A 17,281-nucleotide genomic window follows, 5' to 3' on the forward strand; every position below is an offset into this window, starting at 1 on the left:
TACAGGGTATGCTTGTAGCTTGGCTGTATGGACACAGTTGCTGTCTCTTCTTGGGTAAGGTAGGAGGAGAAAGCTCCAACCCCTGGGAGAAGAGTGAGGCCAAAAGGACCAAAATCTGAAACAATATAAAAGTAGAGACAGAAACCAGCAATCAAAAACAAAAATAAAATTGTGATTGACACTGTCTACTGGCCTTTGCTGTGCAAAGGGTCCCACCTAGGTAAACTATGGGGTGGGTTCCCAGGGTCAAAACGTCATAAGAAGCAGCCTGCGGGTTTCCTCTCTGTGTTGTTGGAAAACTCTGGGTGCAATGCAACTTTTGGGGGTATGCTCCCGCCTGCCTAAAGGCATCTGGGCTTTGCAGTGAGGGCGCAATGAGGGTGAAGAGGAGAGATCCATGAAAAGTGAAAGATGGAAAATCGGTCACACCTCTCCCTCAGATGAGCCTGCTCCAAGGCTTATAGCGCTGGGTCACTGCCTCTGCTTGGCTGTGGCCCCACCCTCCAGCCTGAGGATTTCTGGTTCTTGGCCGCTGCAGCTGAATCGATTCAGAAATCACCGTATTTTGCGTTCACAGGCAAATTTCTTCTCAATGGGCATGGGAAACTGGCACCTGGAAACTTAAACAATATCCAAAGCTCCGCAGTTTTTCTGCAAACCGCTCTTTCTCTGCTTGGAGGGTTTTGGCAGAAGAGTTTTCACTGTCTATCTCTACTTTTCCCGCCCCAAAACCAGAAGTCCTTGTGCCTTCTCTCTTGATGGCCCTAGGGTCCTCTGTTCCTGTAATGTAAGATTAACTACTCCCTTCTTTATATTACAAAACTTCTACCTTTACAGTTGTGACAATTGCAATTAGTCATGGTAACAGTTACTCACCATTGAATCAAAAGAATTCTATCCCCACCTCCCTTCACCAGATCCATCTAGACAATATGAAAACTATTCAGTGGGGATTCTACTTTTCCCCACACACTCTGAAATTAAACTCCTTCTTGAAAACTTGTAAGCCAGCCATTTTGTCCTTTTATGCCCCCCCCCCATACACACACACACCATTTTAGGTAGTCAATGTCTGTTGTCCCTATCAACCCCGTATATCGAGGGGATAGTCTTGTCCTTGATGTGAAGACTCCTTCCTTCTGAGTTGGTATTTTAAGCTACTACCTTAAGTATAAATCAGTTTATCAAATTGTAGCAATTTACACTTGCTTCGTTTATCAAACTTGTTTATCTTTGTCTTGTCGAACTCTGGTCATCAAGCCATCAAAGCTAGGTCAGATGGGTACTATCTGCAAGTTTGGGTGTTCTTTTACATCTCCCCCCACCTCATATAAGCTGGACGTTTTACTCTCAGCTCTAGCTCTCCATGACTAGGTCAATGTCCATGGTTTCAGGAGTCCCCAAACTTCAAACCAGCCCTTCCTCTTTTCTCTCTCATCTTAAGGTTGACTGGAGTCTATGGATCATGGTCAAACTTAGCTAATATCTTCATTACCGACTTTCCCCCACTTCCACTCACATGTAGACCAATGAGGTCACCAGCGAGCTTACATGATGTGTTCTTTGAGTTTCAGTCTTGGAGGGGGGCTTGTCCTGAAGGCATTTGATTGTTTGCTTTGATGGTTCCCTGGCGAACAGCTTGCTTGTTCTTGTAATAGCCAAACAGAATGCTGTTTTTTTAATTTCTACTGGATCTTACTATTTAATGTGATAATAAAATAATCCCTAGTGGTGCTGTGGGCTAAACACTGGCCTAGTAATCTCAAGGTTGGGATTTCAAACCCACCAGATGCTCCAAAGGAGAAAGATTAAGTTGTTTGCTTTCATAAAGACCCTACACTGCGATAGGGTCTCTATGAGTGAGAATTGAATCAATAGTAGTGAGTAATTTGATTACCAAAGAAGTAATAATATTACAGGATCACAAATTTATGAGATTTTAAATTTTTCTTATAATGGTATTTCAATAAAATTCACTTCATTTCTAATCTGATATGTTTTAATTTATAAATACAAAAAAACAATATTTTGAGGAGTTCATGGGCTTTGCTGACTACCAAAGAGGGCATTTGGGGGAGGGATTTTCTGTTAAACCCAAAACCCAAATTCACTGCCATCAAGTTGATTCTGACTCATCAAAATTCTGTGTAGGATTTCAGAGGATTTCAACTATGTAGGATTTCGGAGGATTTCAATCTTTGTTGGAGCAGAAAGCCTCATCTTTCTCCAGCTGATCCTTAGAAATCCTATACTTAACAACAGCAGCTTCTATGAATGTTGATTATGTATATACATAAAATGAAATATCTGATCATTTCATTTTTTCACGGTTTATCTTGATGCTGCTTATTGGTCCAGTTGTAAGAATTTTTGTTTTCTGTATGTTGAATCCATACCAAAGACCACAGTGTTTAATCTTCATCAGTAAATACTTCATTCAAGTCCTTTTTGCTTTCAGCAAGCAAGGCCATGTCATCTGCATACCTTAATGTTGTTAATGGGTATTCCTGCAATCCTGATGCCTAATTCTTCTTTTTATACTCCAGTATCTCAGAGTTTTTACTCAGCATGGTAATGGTGGTGGTGGTTATGTGCCATGGAGTCGGTTCTGACTCATAGGGACCTTGTACAGGGTTTCCGAGGCTGTAAATCTTTACGGGAGCAGAAAGCCTCATCTTCCTCCTGCGTAACAACAGCTGGTAGTTTCTAACTGCTGACCTTGCGGTTCGCAGCCCAATTTGTAACCACTATGCTACCAGCATACAGACTTGATTAATATGATGAAAAAGAACAACTCTGATGCACATCTTCCCTGATTTTCAACCAGTCTGTATCCCCTGGTTCTAGTCAAACAACTACCTCTTGAACTGGCACATATTGTTGTTAAGTGCCTTTGAGTCAGTTCTGACTCACAGAGATTCACCCTGTATGAGGGTTTTTGAGGAGTTGCTGCTGGGTTTGAACCACCAACTATGCAGTTAGCAGTCTAGTACTTGCCCTGCAGCACCACACCAGGACTCCACATAGGCTTTACAGGTCTGGCACATAGTTAATAGATGCTTGAATGAATGGTGGATCTTATTTGAGGCTTCTTCCCCATCTAGTCTTAATTCAGTTTCTTTATCTCTTCCTCAGTACCATTCTCTTTCTCTGGCATTCTTTGTTTTAATCAGTTTGGCACTCAATCTTTACCCTCAACACACTAGAAGTTCAAATTTTCCCCAAGTTTCCAAAATAAAAAATTAAAATAATTTGTCCATACCACTGCCTTCCCTTGGAGTCCTGGTGTGGTGCTGTGGACTAATGAGTCAGACTGCAGTGTTGTTTAAACTGCAAGGTCGGTGGTTCAAGCTCACCAGTAGCTCCTTGGAAACCCTATACAGGGTTGCTATGGGTCGGAATTGACTTGACGGCACTTCACAACAACTGCCTTACCTTGGTGAGCACTCTCTTCTTGTACCTCAAGTTCCTTTGTTTTTCCATTGCTCTGTTGGGGCTTCTTTCACCTCTAATACAGGGGTTCTCACTCCACTTTTCTGACCAAGCACAATGGTGGGTTATATGTTGACAATCATCATTAGGAGACATGCAGCTGTATGCGACAGGCAAGGGCGAAGGAGTGAGGTTGGCAAGGGACAATGGCTAGGTGGTGCTGTCACTAAGAAAGTGGACATGCTAATGTTGAAAAGCTTCCAAGTGACATTGGACAGCAAGTTCTGCCTTGCTACTTACTGTCCAGCTTCTCTGCTACCTACTCAGGATTATCCCAGGATCTAAGCTTAACATCTCTGTCCTCTGAGATTTGCATTAAACCATATGACTTTTTCGGGCACTTTTGTTGGTGTCGCCAAAATAGAACTCTTGTCACCAGACTCGTACATTTCTATCTGCCATATCTGTGGATTAACTCCCTCTGGATCCTCAGTGTGAGGGGCTTCCCATTGCTTCAAAATCTTTGGCAAGGGCTTGGCTAGACTCCCACTGGCTTCTCTACCCCCTGTCCTTGCTCTTAGGGTCCAGTTCATGGACGCTTGGCAGCTACAGATGCTCTGTGCTTTTCTAGACATGCTGCCCCTCCACCGCCTTCCACATTTGCTTCCTAACTTCTCATCACTCAGAACACACCATCACTTTCTTAGAGATGACCTTCCTGACCCCCAAACTACATTTGACTCCCTGTTTTACACTGTGAGAACCCTAACTTATCATCAGTTATAATCAAAGTATTCACGAAATCATGAGCAGAAACCATGTCTGTCTTGCATGTCACTGTGAGGAGTCCTAGTGTGGCACTTTAGGATAAGCACTCGACCTCAAGATCAGTTTGAACCACAGGGTAAGCAGTTCATACTAACCAGCCATTCCTCGGAAACCCTGTACAGGGTTTCTATGAGTCAGAACATAATAAGTGAACCTTATGGACTTCTGGTGTGACACTGTAGGATGATAAGCACTGGACTGCTAACCACAAGGCTGGCAGTTCAAATCCACTAGCTGCTCCTTCGAAACCCTATACAGGGTTAGTATGAGTTGGAATCTACTCAACAGCACTTAACAACATGTGCATCTTAAGAACCTTGGTACTGCAGTGATTAAGGCACTCAGCTGCTTGAACTCCCCAGTGGCCCCATGGGAGAAAGATGTGGCAGGCTGCTTCCATACAGATTTACAGCTTTGGAAACCATATGGGACAGTTCTCCTTGGCCCTACAGGTTCATTCTGAATTGGCATCAACTTGATGGCAAAGGGATGTGCACCTTGCATAGTGTCTGAGAACTTAAGAAGTATCTAATGTGCAATAATGAACGATGGCCCAGAACCACATCATAATCTATATCTCCCAGACCAGCGCATTATCTTTCCTCCCATTTTTTAGCTCTCTGTTTGAAACAGCGACACCACCATCCTTCTAACCACTCAGACTTAAAGTCTTGGCACCTTCCGACTCTGCCTCCTATTCCCCACCTGCAGTACTTGGCCAAGTGCTAGTGGTATTCACACAAAGACTGTTGCCTCCACTCGTTTACTTCTGTTGCCATGGCCTTAATGGCGGCCCTCATTGTAGTTCCATCGGTTTATCACTCTAATCTCCAAATTGTGCCTTTCCACTAGCCTTTCACCTCTGCTTTCCATTTTACAGAGTTCCTCCAGAAAATCCCTCTGAAGCATTAATGTCACATTCTCCCTAATCACAACCTGTCAGTGACTTCCCAGTCTTACAGGATCAAGTGAAGAGTCTTCGCACAATTTCTTGCCCTTATTTTCTACTTGACTCCTAAAGGTTTAGGTGTCAGATTAGACTACTTCTTGTTCTTTGCCCCCCCATCTCCATGCTCTGACACATGTTGTTGCTTTTCTGTACACATCCCTTCCTCTTCCTGCATTTATAGATAACCACCCCCCATCATCTCCTCTACTAAACGTCTCCTGATTTTCCCCGAAAATTAGGCCTTTACTCACCACCAGTTGCCATCGACTCAGCTCTGACTCATGGCAACCCAGTGAATGTCAGAGTAGAACTGTGCTCCACAGATTTTCAGTGTCTGATTTTTCTGAAGTAGAATGCCAGACCTTTCTTCTGAGGTGCCTCTGGGTGGGCATAAACCTCCAACCTTTCAGTTAGCAGCCCAGTGTATTAACCTGTGTTTCACACATAATTTAGATTTTCCACCTGATATTATGATTACTTGTATACGCTTTATCTCTCTTACTAATTGTAAGCTTCTTCCAGGGAGCTTCTAAAAGTTCATGGAAAAATTAAATTATCTTTTCATTCCATTTCCCATTAACTTTTTGAAGCCTCCTCATAAGAAGTACTGCTTAAGCATCTGCAAGCTAACAGAGTACCTTGGACACAGAAGTGTTCATTTAAAAAATGTGGGGTTTTTTTATGCTAGGAAAAGCTGGTTGTTATCAAAAGTTCATTTTTACAAAAGAGGTATTTAATGCACAGATAGGTTGAGTGGTGAATTTTTGTTTGATTTTCAAAGATTCAACCATCACTGTGTATCTACCATGTGCTAAAGAGTCTCCTAGCTGCAGTGAACTCACGTGATAGACCTAGGAAAGGAGGGGTTGTAGAGAAGAGAATGTGAGCATATAGTATCAGGCATTGAATATAGTGAAGTGTTAATAATTAGCAGAACCAGATAGAACCCAAGTCCACCCTACTCTAAATGCATCTCTGTTGAGCCAGGTCATCACCGTCGCCTAGTAGTTTCCTATAGTCAGGCATCTATGAAATATGAACTTTTGGAAATAAGAAAACTGATTTCTTTTCATTACAAGTTAGGATTATTATGCTGCTGTGTGCCATCATACAGTTCTGACTCACAGTGACCCTGTATAGGATTTCCGAGACTAAACCTTTATAGAAGTGGAAAGCCTCATCTTCCTCCTGTGAAGCAGCTGGTAGATTCAAACTGCTGACCCTGTGGTTAGCAAGCCAACAAGTAAGTCACTATGCTACCAGGGCTCTTAGGATCATGGGTGGTGGTGGTGTGCCATGGAGTCAGTTACGACTCATAGAGACCATGTATAGGGTTTCTGAGACTGTAAATCTTTATGGGAGCAGAAAGCCTCATCTTTCTAATGTAAAGTTTCGAACAGCTATAGCCCAACTCATAAATATTAGGCTACCAGAGCTCATTATAGAAAGAAAAAAGGAAAGAAAGAAATGTAGAGTCCTGTAAAAATATTTGTCCAGCTTTCTAAAGCCCTTGATTTTCCTTGTTTGCAAATATATCTGTGCACTTATTTGAGGCCATTTGAAAATGCCTTTTTTTTACTTTGGGCTAGAACCAATTGTTGGTCGATTACTGATGGTTCCTAGTTTGCCTTACCATCTAGTGATGCCATCTAGTGGTGAAGAAGGGCAATCTGAAGCTCTTGTTTTTCTTAAACTTCGGGGGAGAGAAATCTGTTTTTGTTTATTATTCTATTTTGCGTGTAATTTTCAGCTGAGAATAGCCCACAATTTTTATCTCTCAATTTATGTCAGATGTATTATGCAGATTTGCTTGTATCTTTTCTTTTAAAACACCTTGGCAGTTATAGAAACACATTAAAGTTATAAAATATCACAAAAAATGATCAAGATCAGTAAAATTTAAACTAGAATAAGATGTATAAGCCAGGGTAAACACTATTTAAAATAATTTCAATTGCACTTGATTATTACTTGTAAAGTTAAAATGAAGTCTTTTCTTGTGATAGGAATAGCTCACAGTTACCGGATTTCCTGACTAAAAGTATACTTGTATTACTTCGCATCCACACTTCATTAGGTAGGACATTATGTGATTTGGCTACTATGGAGCATCTGTGTCCATGAGGTATGGGATTCCCAGGCACATTGGTCCCGGGGCCCCTGTGCTTTGCCCATGGCCCCGCTGCAGGGAAAGCTAGCTTGCCCACCTCATGAGAACCTGCCCAAGGAGAAGATGATGTGGGACAAGGGGCCTGAGGGTTCCCAAGTCAGGGCTGGGACACCCAGAACACATATCAGCATCTTTGGGACCACACTGGGAGTGTAGGCCTGGGCCTCCATCATCGCAGATTAGGTGATTTCCAGCAGAAACGGGGCTCTGATCTCAGGAAGTGTCTGGTATCGGACACTGAGGACACCTAGGTGTCCCAGCACATGAACATATATGTGGTTAAATGTCGCCTGAATGATGTTAAGTGATGCTTTCTTCTCTCTTCATTTTTTTTATTTGCATTTTATTTTAAGCTTAATTTACTCCCAAGCCATAACTTTTTGTTTCTTCAGTTTCTTCTGAAATATCTTTTTCTTCTGTACAACTTCCTCTTCCGGTTTAGGAACAGTTTGTTCATTTTCAGTGAGGATCATCTCAATATGGCAAGGGGAGCTCATGTACAGGGTGATCCGACCATGAGCTCTGTAAGTTTGATGGCGCATCCTGGGGGCTTTGTTGACCTGGATGTGCTCAATGAGCAGAGAATTCACATCTCAGCCCTTAAATTCAGCATTGCTCTCTGCATTTTTAAGCATATGCAGCAAAAATTCAGCACTCTTTTTGGGCCACTGACCCTGTGTCCAACCCCACTGTTTGGCCTGGGCCAAGCACCAACGCCACCATTATAACGTCAGAATGGTACACGTTGCTTCTGCAAAGTGACATCTTTTAGATACTTGGTGGCTATCCGGATATGCCTACCCTTGATGGCCTGGGCAGTCTCACGGGTGTTCTTAAAATGGACCCGGAGATTTGAACCTCTGGATTTGCATGATTATATGGGGTTTTCTGGGTCAAGTGAGTAGTGGACCATTTTGTGAGATTACCTCAAGCCACTTACGGGAAGAGCTTTTCTCTCTGCATTTAAGGGGCTCATAATCCAGTTTGTGAATTACCTAGACGCTCTTCTTCCCTGCCCATTGCTGATCTGAGTTTTTTAAATTGTTAAGTGCCCAGTGGCACTCACAAGTGTGGTCCCAAACCAGCAACATCAGTCACAACTCAGACCTTATTGTTGTGTTTTTAAGTGCCGTCGAGTCGAATCCGACCCATAGTGACCCTGTATAGGGTTTCCAAGGAGCAGCTGGTGAGCTTGAACCACCGACTTTGCAGCTCAAACGACTTTACAGTCTGGTGCATTAGCCCACAGTGCCACACTAGGACTCCCAGACCTTATTGTTGTTGTTAAGTGCCATCACCAGACCTTAGTAAAAAGGCAAAATTTCAAACTCCCTCCAGACCGATTGAATCAAACTCCTGGGATGGAGCCCAGCAATCTGTGTGTTAATAAACCCTCCAGGTTGACTCTCCTGCACACTCTAGTTTGAGGACCTCTGTTAACTTTTGTTTTAGAAGATTATTGGAAGGGGATTAAAAATAACCTACTGTTACTTATTGATTAGCAACTCTGGTTTTGTTTTGTTTTATGTTTTAAGGGTCAGAGAAATTGAACCTTGAATAAAATAGTACTGACTTTTTTGGGCCTCCACTTAATTTGTTGATACCAGGGGAAAAGTGGGAGCTATCTGACTACACAAAAGTTGAAATAAGAATTTGCAACAGGGTCTAACTCAAGTATAGGATGGCATTGAGAAATTTTTGATTCAGTGTATAGTTTCCAAAGAAATTTTTTTCCTTTTTGAAACTGACTTCAGTGTAACTCACCTAAAACCATTTGTTTACATTAAGATTAGCCCAGACTTCTGAAGAGCAAGCGAAAGATCTACAAGAAAGCATATGCTTTGTTAGCCAGACTTAAAATGGTTACTATCTAAGTTCAGATTCAAAGTTTAAAATACGCTTTTCTTGATTGTTGAGTTGATTGTTTTTTAATTTGTAACTGTGAAAATGACTGTAATTATCTTAAGTAACTTGTTGCATGAAGCTGTTATAGAAATGGGGCATTTATCCACTGGATTTTTAAGGTATGATTTTTCTGAGTGAACATATTGTTGTTGTGAAGTGTGGTCCAGTTGGTTCCAACACACAGCGACCCTGTGTAGTTTCCAAGGAGCAGCTGGTAGCTTTGAACTGCAGACCTTGTGATTCCAAGTCCATTGGTAATCCTACAGCACCGCACCATTATTTACCCTAAAATAAGAAATTCTATAAAGGCTCTCTTTCCTCTCTCCAAAAAAAAAAAAGATTAACAGGAAAAGAGCATGGTAGATGAGATTCAAATCTAAATCTAACTTGTCAGATTCATTGCAGAGTTGTTAAGTGCTTTCTTTGCCACTGTCAAGACATTGCCAAAACCTTCTTACGATGCTGCCATTCTGTAGATACTCCTGGAGACTGTAGAGTCCACAGCTGTCATGTCTGGGTTGTTGTTAGGTGCTGTGAGTCAGCTCTGCATCAGAGTGACCCTATGAATACCAAAGCAAAACACTGCCCAGTCCTGTGCCATCAGCACAAGTGTAGCCATGTTGGAGCCTATTGTTGCCGCCCCTATGACAATAGTGTCTGTAGAAAAAGCAGGACTTTGAACAGAGGAAGTAAGTGACTTTCATTGCCTTCATTTGATTTCCGCTAGTCTTGTTTAGTGTTGTTGAGTTAGTCCCAACTCACCTTGTATAGGGTTTCAGAGACTAGAAATCTTTGTGAGAGCAGAAATTCTCATCTTTCTCCCGTGAGCTTGAACCACCGACCTTGTGATTCACAGTCCAGTGCTTATCCTACAGCGTCACTGAGATCCTCTCCTTTAGATTATTTAAGCTAAAGCTAAAAACACTTAAAAAGGATGAAGTTCGGGGCTGAAGACTTTGTCAAAAGACTTTGCATTCTATACAGGAAAGGAGAAATCATTTAAAAAGTCAGCCTGGTTGGAAGGGTGGATCAAAGGGTGTTAACGCTGATTGTCCAAGCATGGCGTGAATTTAAAAATAATCGGAAGGTGCTAGGTTATTTCTGTGTGAATACTGAAAATGGCCACACCACTCACTTTCTTTATAAAGTTTATTCTGGCCAAATGAAAATAAAAAGTCACTTGAAACAGTTGTATTTTAATCTACTTTGTGAAAAGCCTCTCATTTGCATGTGAGAAATTAAAGCTGAAGGGGCCATCTCACCATAGACTCGTAGAAGCTCCGAAGAAAGCTTCACAATCTACTTAGAGGCTAGACTTAAAGATAACCCGTCCTCTGTTGTCTCACCCAGTGACTCATGAGTCCTTCTAGGTTTGGTGTACTAAATCAAGGTGACTTCATAGCAGGAAGTCATTACTAAGGGTGCTGACCTGGAGAACAAAGAGTACAGTGACAGATTCATCTGTTTGCAGTGATATTTGACCTGGCTTGGTGCTTTGTCAGAACAAACATCTTTTTTTCCTGCTACTGACAAGGCCAGTTTTTACAAGATACCTTAGTAGAAATTCAAAAACAAAACACTTTAGTACATTGAGAAACCTTTTGGAGGATTTTTCTGGTTCATCTAAAAGTGTTACTACTTTGGAGACTTTCCTCTTTGAGCTTCAAGGCATGCTGCACATGACATTTTTCTGTCACCAAGATCCTTGTGTGGAAAACAAATTATTAATGTCATGGTGGGGATGAGCCTTAAACCTCAAAGATCATCCTATCCAAGTGTTCTTCTAATGTTTTAAACCCTCTTATAACCTCTGCACAGGTTACTCAAACTTAGACCTGGAGGTATTAAAAGGGGTGTGGGAGGAAGTGTGAGTGGAGGGCGAAGACAGAGATCAGCGTTCGCCATTTGTGTTGCTGCAGCATGCTACCAACTTCAAAATGTCTGTAATTGCCACGACCCTCTGGAGTTTATACAGCCTTCCTGACCCTAGTTATATATACTATCTTTTCCAACTAGAGAAATGTAACTCTAAATCTCCGAGTTTCTCAACCTCACTACTTTGCCAGTTAAGTCCAGATAATCCTTTGCAGAAATATGTGTGTGGGGAGGTGGTGGTGGAGCTGGATAGAGGGGGTATGGGGGGGGGGGGAATTCCTGCTTTTACTAGGGTATTGAGCAGCATATAACTCACTAGATGCCATAGCAGTCACCCCCACTGTCCCCAGTTGTGATTATAAAAAATATTTCCAGACATTATCAAATATCCCCAGAGGTGGGGGCAAAGGGTTGAGAACCACTGATCTAAATTAAACATGAGTTCTGTGAGATAGAGTCCTATGGAAACATCCAAATTATGTACTTTAGTAAGGAATAGTTAAGATCTTAACTATTTCCTCAAGCAGTTACAATTGGTAGAATGTTGGTGCACTTCTTTCAGCGGTTTTTGTACAATGAGTCAGGAGTACGTTTCAGTCCGTCCTGCCTATGTTAAGTGTCTGTGAAAGTTGGCTACTCTAATAGATGCTGTGAACATACAAATAATAGAACTTTGTTGCCTAGATTACAAAATCAGCCTCAGATTTAGGCTGCATGTCAGTTTTTTTCTGTTTAGTATAACATGCAAACAGAAAAATGCACATATCCCAAGTGTTCAGTTCATTGAATTTTACTAAACTGAACACATGTTACCAGCAACCAGGTCAAGAAACAGAAGCCTGTAACCCACCCCCACTCTTGCAAACCATTCATGTCCTAACTTATTAGTGGTCATTTGCCTGACTTCTAAAAGCATTAGAATCTTCATTTTGACAAGATTCCCAGTAATACAATAAAAATGCACATTGATAAAAGCATTGTATTATAACCATATAATTCCTGGCATTTCTTAGTAAATAGTAAATAGAAAACTAATTCTATTAAGATGAACTGGAGACCTTTAGCCACGCTTCAAGGTGCTTTGGCAGTGTAGTGGTTACGAGTTGGGCTGCTAATCTCAGGATCAGCAGTTCGCAACTACGGACCATTCCTAGAGAGAAAGATGAGGCTTTCTGCTCCCATATAAATTTACAGACTAGGAAACCCTATACAGGGTCGCTATGAGTTGGGACCGGCTCCACGCACATGACTACCACCACCAGTCACCCTTCAGGTGTGGAACTGAACTCACCTCCCCCCAACTTTCAGTGAAACAATAGGTCTTTAAGGTAAGCATGCCTTATTTACCCACTTGACACCAAAAGGGCAACATTTACCCAAGGACAAAGTTCAGAAGGGTTAAGAAAGAAGGAGGAATGGAAACAGGAAACAGAGGCTGTGACACTGAGGGGTTTGCAATCGATGAGATGATATAAAATGTGTATGATGATCTGCTCTACAAACCTTCACCCAGTTCACAGTAGTTTGTTTTTCATTCCATGGTTGTTGTTGTTAAGTCATCCAGTTCGTTAGGATTTCCTACGAGTGGGTTAGGATTTCCTACGCGTGGGTTAGGATTTCCTACGCGTGGGTTAGGATTTCCTACGCGTGGGTTAGGATTTCCTATGAGTGAGTCTGTTAGGACTTCCAAGGAGCAGTGAGCTTGAACAGCTGACCTTACATTTCAAACTGAGCTTGCAGTCCAATGCATTAACCTACAGCACCACACCAGGACTCGATCTTTAAAAAAAAAAAAAAAATTAGGGAAACACACAAATGAAAGTAATCCATCTTGGCTGTGCTTTCCTTGGTTTTTCATACCATTATGCCCCTGAAGGAGACCTGATGTGGCGCAGTAGGATCAGCGCTGAACTGAGAGCCACAAGGTCGGCAGTTCAAACCCCCAACTGCACCTTGGAAATCCTATACAGGGTCGCTATGAGTCAGAACCAACTCGACAGCACTTAATAGCAACAACATTACCTTGAAAATACCTAAATTTGGGGAGCACAGTTTTGGTTAGAGATATCTCTGGTCACTGCTTGTTGGTGCTAAGACCCACAACCACCCTGTATAGGGTTTCCGAGGAGTGGCCGGTGAACTTGAGCCACTGACTTTGCAGTTCAAAGCAGCTTTTTAATCCAGCACATTAATCTGCAACACCACACCAGCACTCTGGTCACTGCTAACCTGGTCAAATTCTAGTAGGATGAGGAAGATAAAACATGTGTGCCCATTGGCACATGCTGTTCATCTGTCCCTGAGAAGTTCAAGCTAGAGGCTGAACATCCACTTTTCTCTTTGGGAGAATAGAGGTAAGGAGATGTACTGAATACTAAATAAATATATACTTTTTTTTTTTTTTTTTTACAGATCTTCTTTAACTTTGGAAATGGACTTCATTTAGAGGTAAGGAACCAAGGGGATGATTACTGTCATTTGGACTCAGGGCTTAAATTCATGAAAGGCAACCTGACTATACCTTTCCAGATAAAAAATGCACAGCCCTTAGACTCAGCTATTCCCGTTCAAACAAATGCACGGGAACATAGATTCAGGAATGCTCAAGGCCAACGTTCTTGAGTATTCTAAATGACCATTGATAGAGGAGAGCTAAAGCTATTTGTGCCACATGGAAGAATGTTCCTGATACCGTATTGAATAGAAAATCAATGAGGTATATCCGATAAATCCATTGCTATAGAGAAAAAGCAGAGCTATTACAAATATGTGTATATGTATATAACTGCATGGGCATACATGATCAGAAAAGATTTTCTTCAAGCTATTGACAGTGATTACTCTGTAAATTATAATAAACAAGAAAGTAGAAGGAGGTTTTACATTTCTACATTATAATTTTTTTAATTATATTAAATTTTTTAAGTTATTAAAAAAGTTCAATAAAAAGAAGGAAAAACATCAATAAACTAGTGATAAATGAGCTCTGAAGCCTATGGTGACTGTTTGGGGAGATTCCAAAGGAGCAATCTTGATAGATTTTCTCAAAGGAAACAGAACAGTCTTGAGGACTTATCATGAAGAAGTTTTCAGAAAATCAAAACCTACCTTAGTGAGAAAAAAGGCAGGACAGTTTCGCTCAGAATTTTTTTTTTATCACGAAAATGCACATGTTCTGTCTTCTAGGATAGCTATGTTTCTTATACCTGAGAAGGGAAATGAAATCCTTTACCTTATCTTAACTTGGAGCCCTGGTGTGGCGCTGTGGGTTAATGCGCCAGACTGCAAAGCCGTTTGAACTGCAAGGTCAGCAGTTCAGACTCACCATCGGCGCTCCTCAGAAACCCTATACGGGGTCGCTATGGGTCAGAACCCAAGTCCAAGGCACGTAACAACGACAATCTTAACTCAGCAAATTCACTTCACTGGCACTTCCCCTTGTGTCATTTATATGTCAATGTTGTTGTTGTTAAGTGCTGTCATTAATAGGCTGTTAAAATTTGTTCTAAAACAGTAATTTATTTTGAAATTAAAACCACAGAAAAATGAAACTTCATTTCCAGTTAATTTTTAAAAAAATTATTATTGCCAATTTATAAAATCACTAAAGTTACTCATTACCCTTTTAAATTCTTTACTATCAAAGACAATCTCTTGAACACCTCTAGGGTTTCACGATACCTTTTCTCAATATTTCATTGTTGCAGACCTTAAATACAAGAAATGAAAATAAGCTGCTTCCTAAACACACACACTTAGTGCGGCAAAAGCGGGCCTGGATCACCGCTCCAGTGGCTCTTCGGGAAGGAGAGAATCTATCCAAGAAGAATCCAATTGCCAAGGTACGTCAAAGGAGCAGCATGCACTAGGTGTGCTTTATTGAAATGCAGCGTGAGAGGATTTTCATGGCTACATTGAAATTTTAAAGAAAGCTTTATCATATACTTAGTGATTTTTTTTTCATATTTGTGGGACAGATAGGGGCTTCATAAGGTTTGTGGAAAAAATAGAATTAAAAGATAGTGGGATTTCCCCCATGAACTTTTTAAAACCCCAATGTATTTTTAAATTAGTACAGCTAAAGTTTTATCAGAAAGTTCCAACTTGAAGATCTTCATTCCTATTTTGGAAGATGTAGCATCGTTGGTATAAAAAAAATGTTTTTAAGGTATATACTCACACCCCTCTGAGCTTTGATTTAAGAAAGAGTTAAGAGACTTGGCATTAGTTTAATCTTTTGTTTAACAAGAGTGATACAATATTCACATGAGAATAATTATAAAAATTTTCAAAACGAAAGGAATAGAGGTCTAATGAGTAGCGTGACTTTGGTGTTGTTGTAAGGTACCACTATCTTTTCATTCTATTTTGTTCCAGTCTTCCTTATTCATTGCTCAGCTCTCAGATACAAATGAGGCAATTAAAAATACTATGCCTAGCGTCAGGAGCACTTTAGTCTTCAGGGTGTCATCATTTACTTCTTACCACTTTAAAGAGGTTTTTACAGCAGATTTGTCCAATGCAGTAGGTCATTTGATTTCTTGGCTTTTGCTTCCATGAGCATTGATTGTGGATTAAAGTAAAATGAAAGCCTTGACAATTTCAATCTTTTCTTTGTTTACCATGATGTTGCTTATTGGACCAGTTGTGAGGATTTTTTGTTTTCTTTGTGTTAAAGTATAATTCATACTGAAGATTGTAGTGTTAGACTTTCATCACTAAGACCTTTGAGTCCTCTTCACTTCTGGCAAGCAAGGTTGTGTTATCTGCATATCACACGTTGTTAATGAGTCTTCCTCTAATCCTGAAACCACATTCTTCTTCATACAGTTCAGCTTCTCAAATTGTGTGCTCAGCCTACAGATTGAATCAGTAAGATGATAAGGCACAACCTTGACACTAATTTTTCACAATTCTAAAGAACTAAGAAAAGAACACAATACCCCTTTGTTCTTTTCAAAGGGCTGCCTCTTGGTCTATGTTCAGATTCTGCATGAACACATTTAAATGTTCTGGAATCCCCATTCTCCGCAATGTTACCCATAGTTTGTTTTGACCCACACAGTTGGAAGCCTTTGCATACTTTAAATAAAACTAAGTACACCTCTTTCTAAGGAGCTCTGATAGTGTAGTGGTTACGAACCCTCAGTGTCAGCAGTTCGAAACTACCAGCTGTTCTGCGGGAGAAAGATGAGGCATTCTGCTCCCATAAAAATTTACAGCCTCGGAAACCCTGTTACAGGATCACTATGAGTCGGAACTGACTCCACGGCACATAACAACAACACATCTGTCTGGTATTCTCTGCTTTTAGCCATGATCTGACATAAGCAGTAATATCCCTCATCATCTACTAAAACTGGATTGAATTGCTGGCAGGGGGACTATACATCCTGGTTTTATGTCTATTGTTCCCGCATAGTAATAAATAACTCCACTTTCACTTGCAAAGTGCTCCTTATTTTGGATAAATTATATAGTTAGTAATCCTACTAGTATATATTTCAAATCTGAACTCTTGATTTTTTTCTCCTAAAGCTATTTTCCATGAATCGTACCCAATTCAGTAATGTCATTTTATTCAGTTCTTCAAGCCAAAAATTAGTAACAAGTACTATTAGCTCTACCTCAACAATCTATTTCCCACTTACTCACTTCTCTCTAACCCCACTATTGTCCTCCAGCCCAAGTCACTGTCACCTCTGACCTAAGAAAGCCTTCACCTTTGTCTCCTTGATTTTACTCTTGCTACTTCCTGCCCCCCAGTTCTTTTGAAAAGACAAATCAAAGCAATTTGCACCCCCTTGGTAAGAGCCTTTCAATAGATCTTCAATGCAATGAGAGAGAGAAGCTCCTTAGAAAGCGGTCGGCTTCCAGAACTGCACTGATGAAACCCTATGGGTCACAATGGTCCAATCCACACCAGTTGTAGGACTAGCACAGGACCAGGGAGCATTTTGTCATGTTGTACACGGGATCACCGTGGCAGCAGCTGACAAGAATTGTGGCCTACCATATCTTATACATTGTCAGGAGGGGCCAGTCGCTGGAGAAAGATATCATGTTTGGTAAGGTGGAGGGTCAGAGAAAAAGAGGAAGACCCCCAACGAGATGGATTGGCC

General features: G+C 41.0%; 1 protein-coding gene and 1 pseudogene across 1 annotated transcript in view; one reads left to right on the forward strand and one right to left on the reverse strand.

Moving 5' to 3' along the window:
- Nucleotides 1-7,738: 7,738 nt before the first annotated feature.
- LOC102841274 lies at nucleotides 7,739-8,292 on the reverse strand (annotated as a pseudogene).
- Nucleotides 8,293-9,326: 1,034 nt separating this feature from the next.
- Nucleotides 9,327-17,281, forward strand: part of DSG2 (desmoglein 2) — a 45,345-nt gene continuing 37,390 nt past the window's right edge. Inside the window, exons 1-4 of the mRNA XM_006835129.1 lie at nucleotides 9,327-9,403; nucleotides 11,103-11,223; nucleotides 13,572-13,607; nucleotides 14,867-15,001. Of these exons, the coding sequence (XP_006835192.1) occupies nucleotides 9,327-9,403; nucleotides 11,103-11,223; nucleotides 13,572-13,607; nucleotides 14,867-15,001 (369 nt within the window). The remainder of the gene's footprint in view (nucleotides 9,404-11,102; nucleotides 11,224-13,571; nucleotides 13,608-14,866; nucleotides 15,002-17,281) is intronic.

This window comes from Chrysochloris asiatica, unplaced genomic scaffold (genome assembly GCF_000296735.1).
Source record: "Chrysochloris asiatica unplaced genomic scaffold, ChrAsi1.0 scaffold00015, whole genome shotgun sequence".
Classification (NCBI taxonomy): Eukaryota; Metazoa; Chordata; class Mammalia; order Afrosoricida; family Chrysochloridae; genus Chrysochloris; species Chrysochloris asiatica.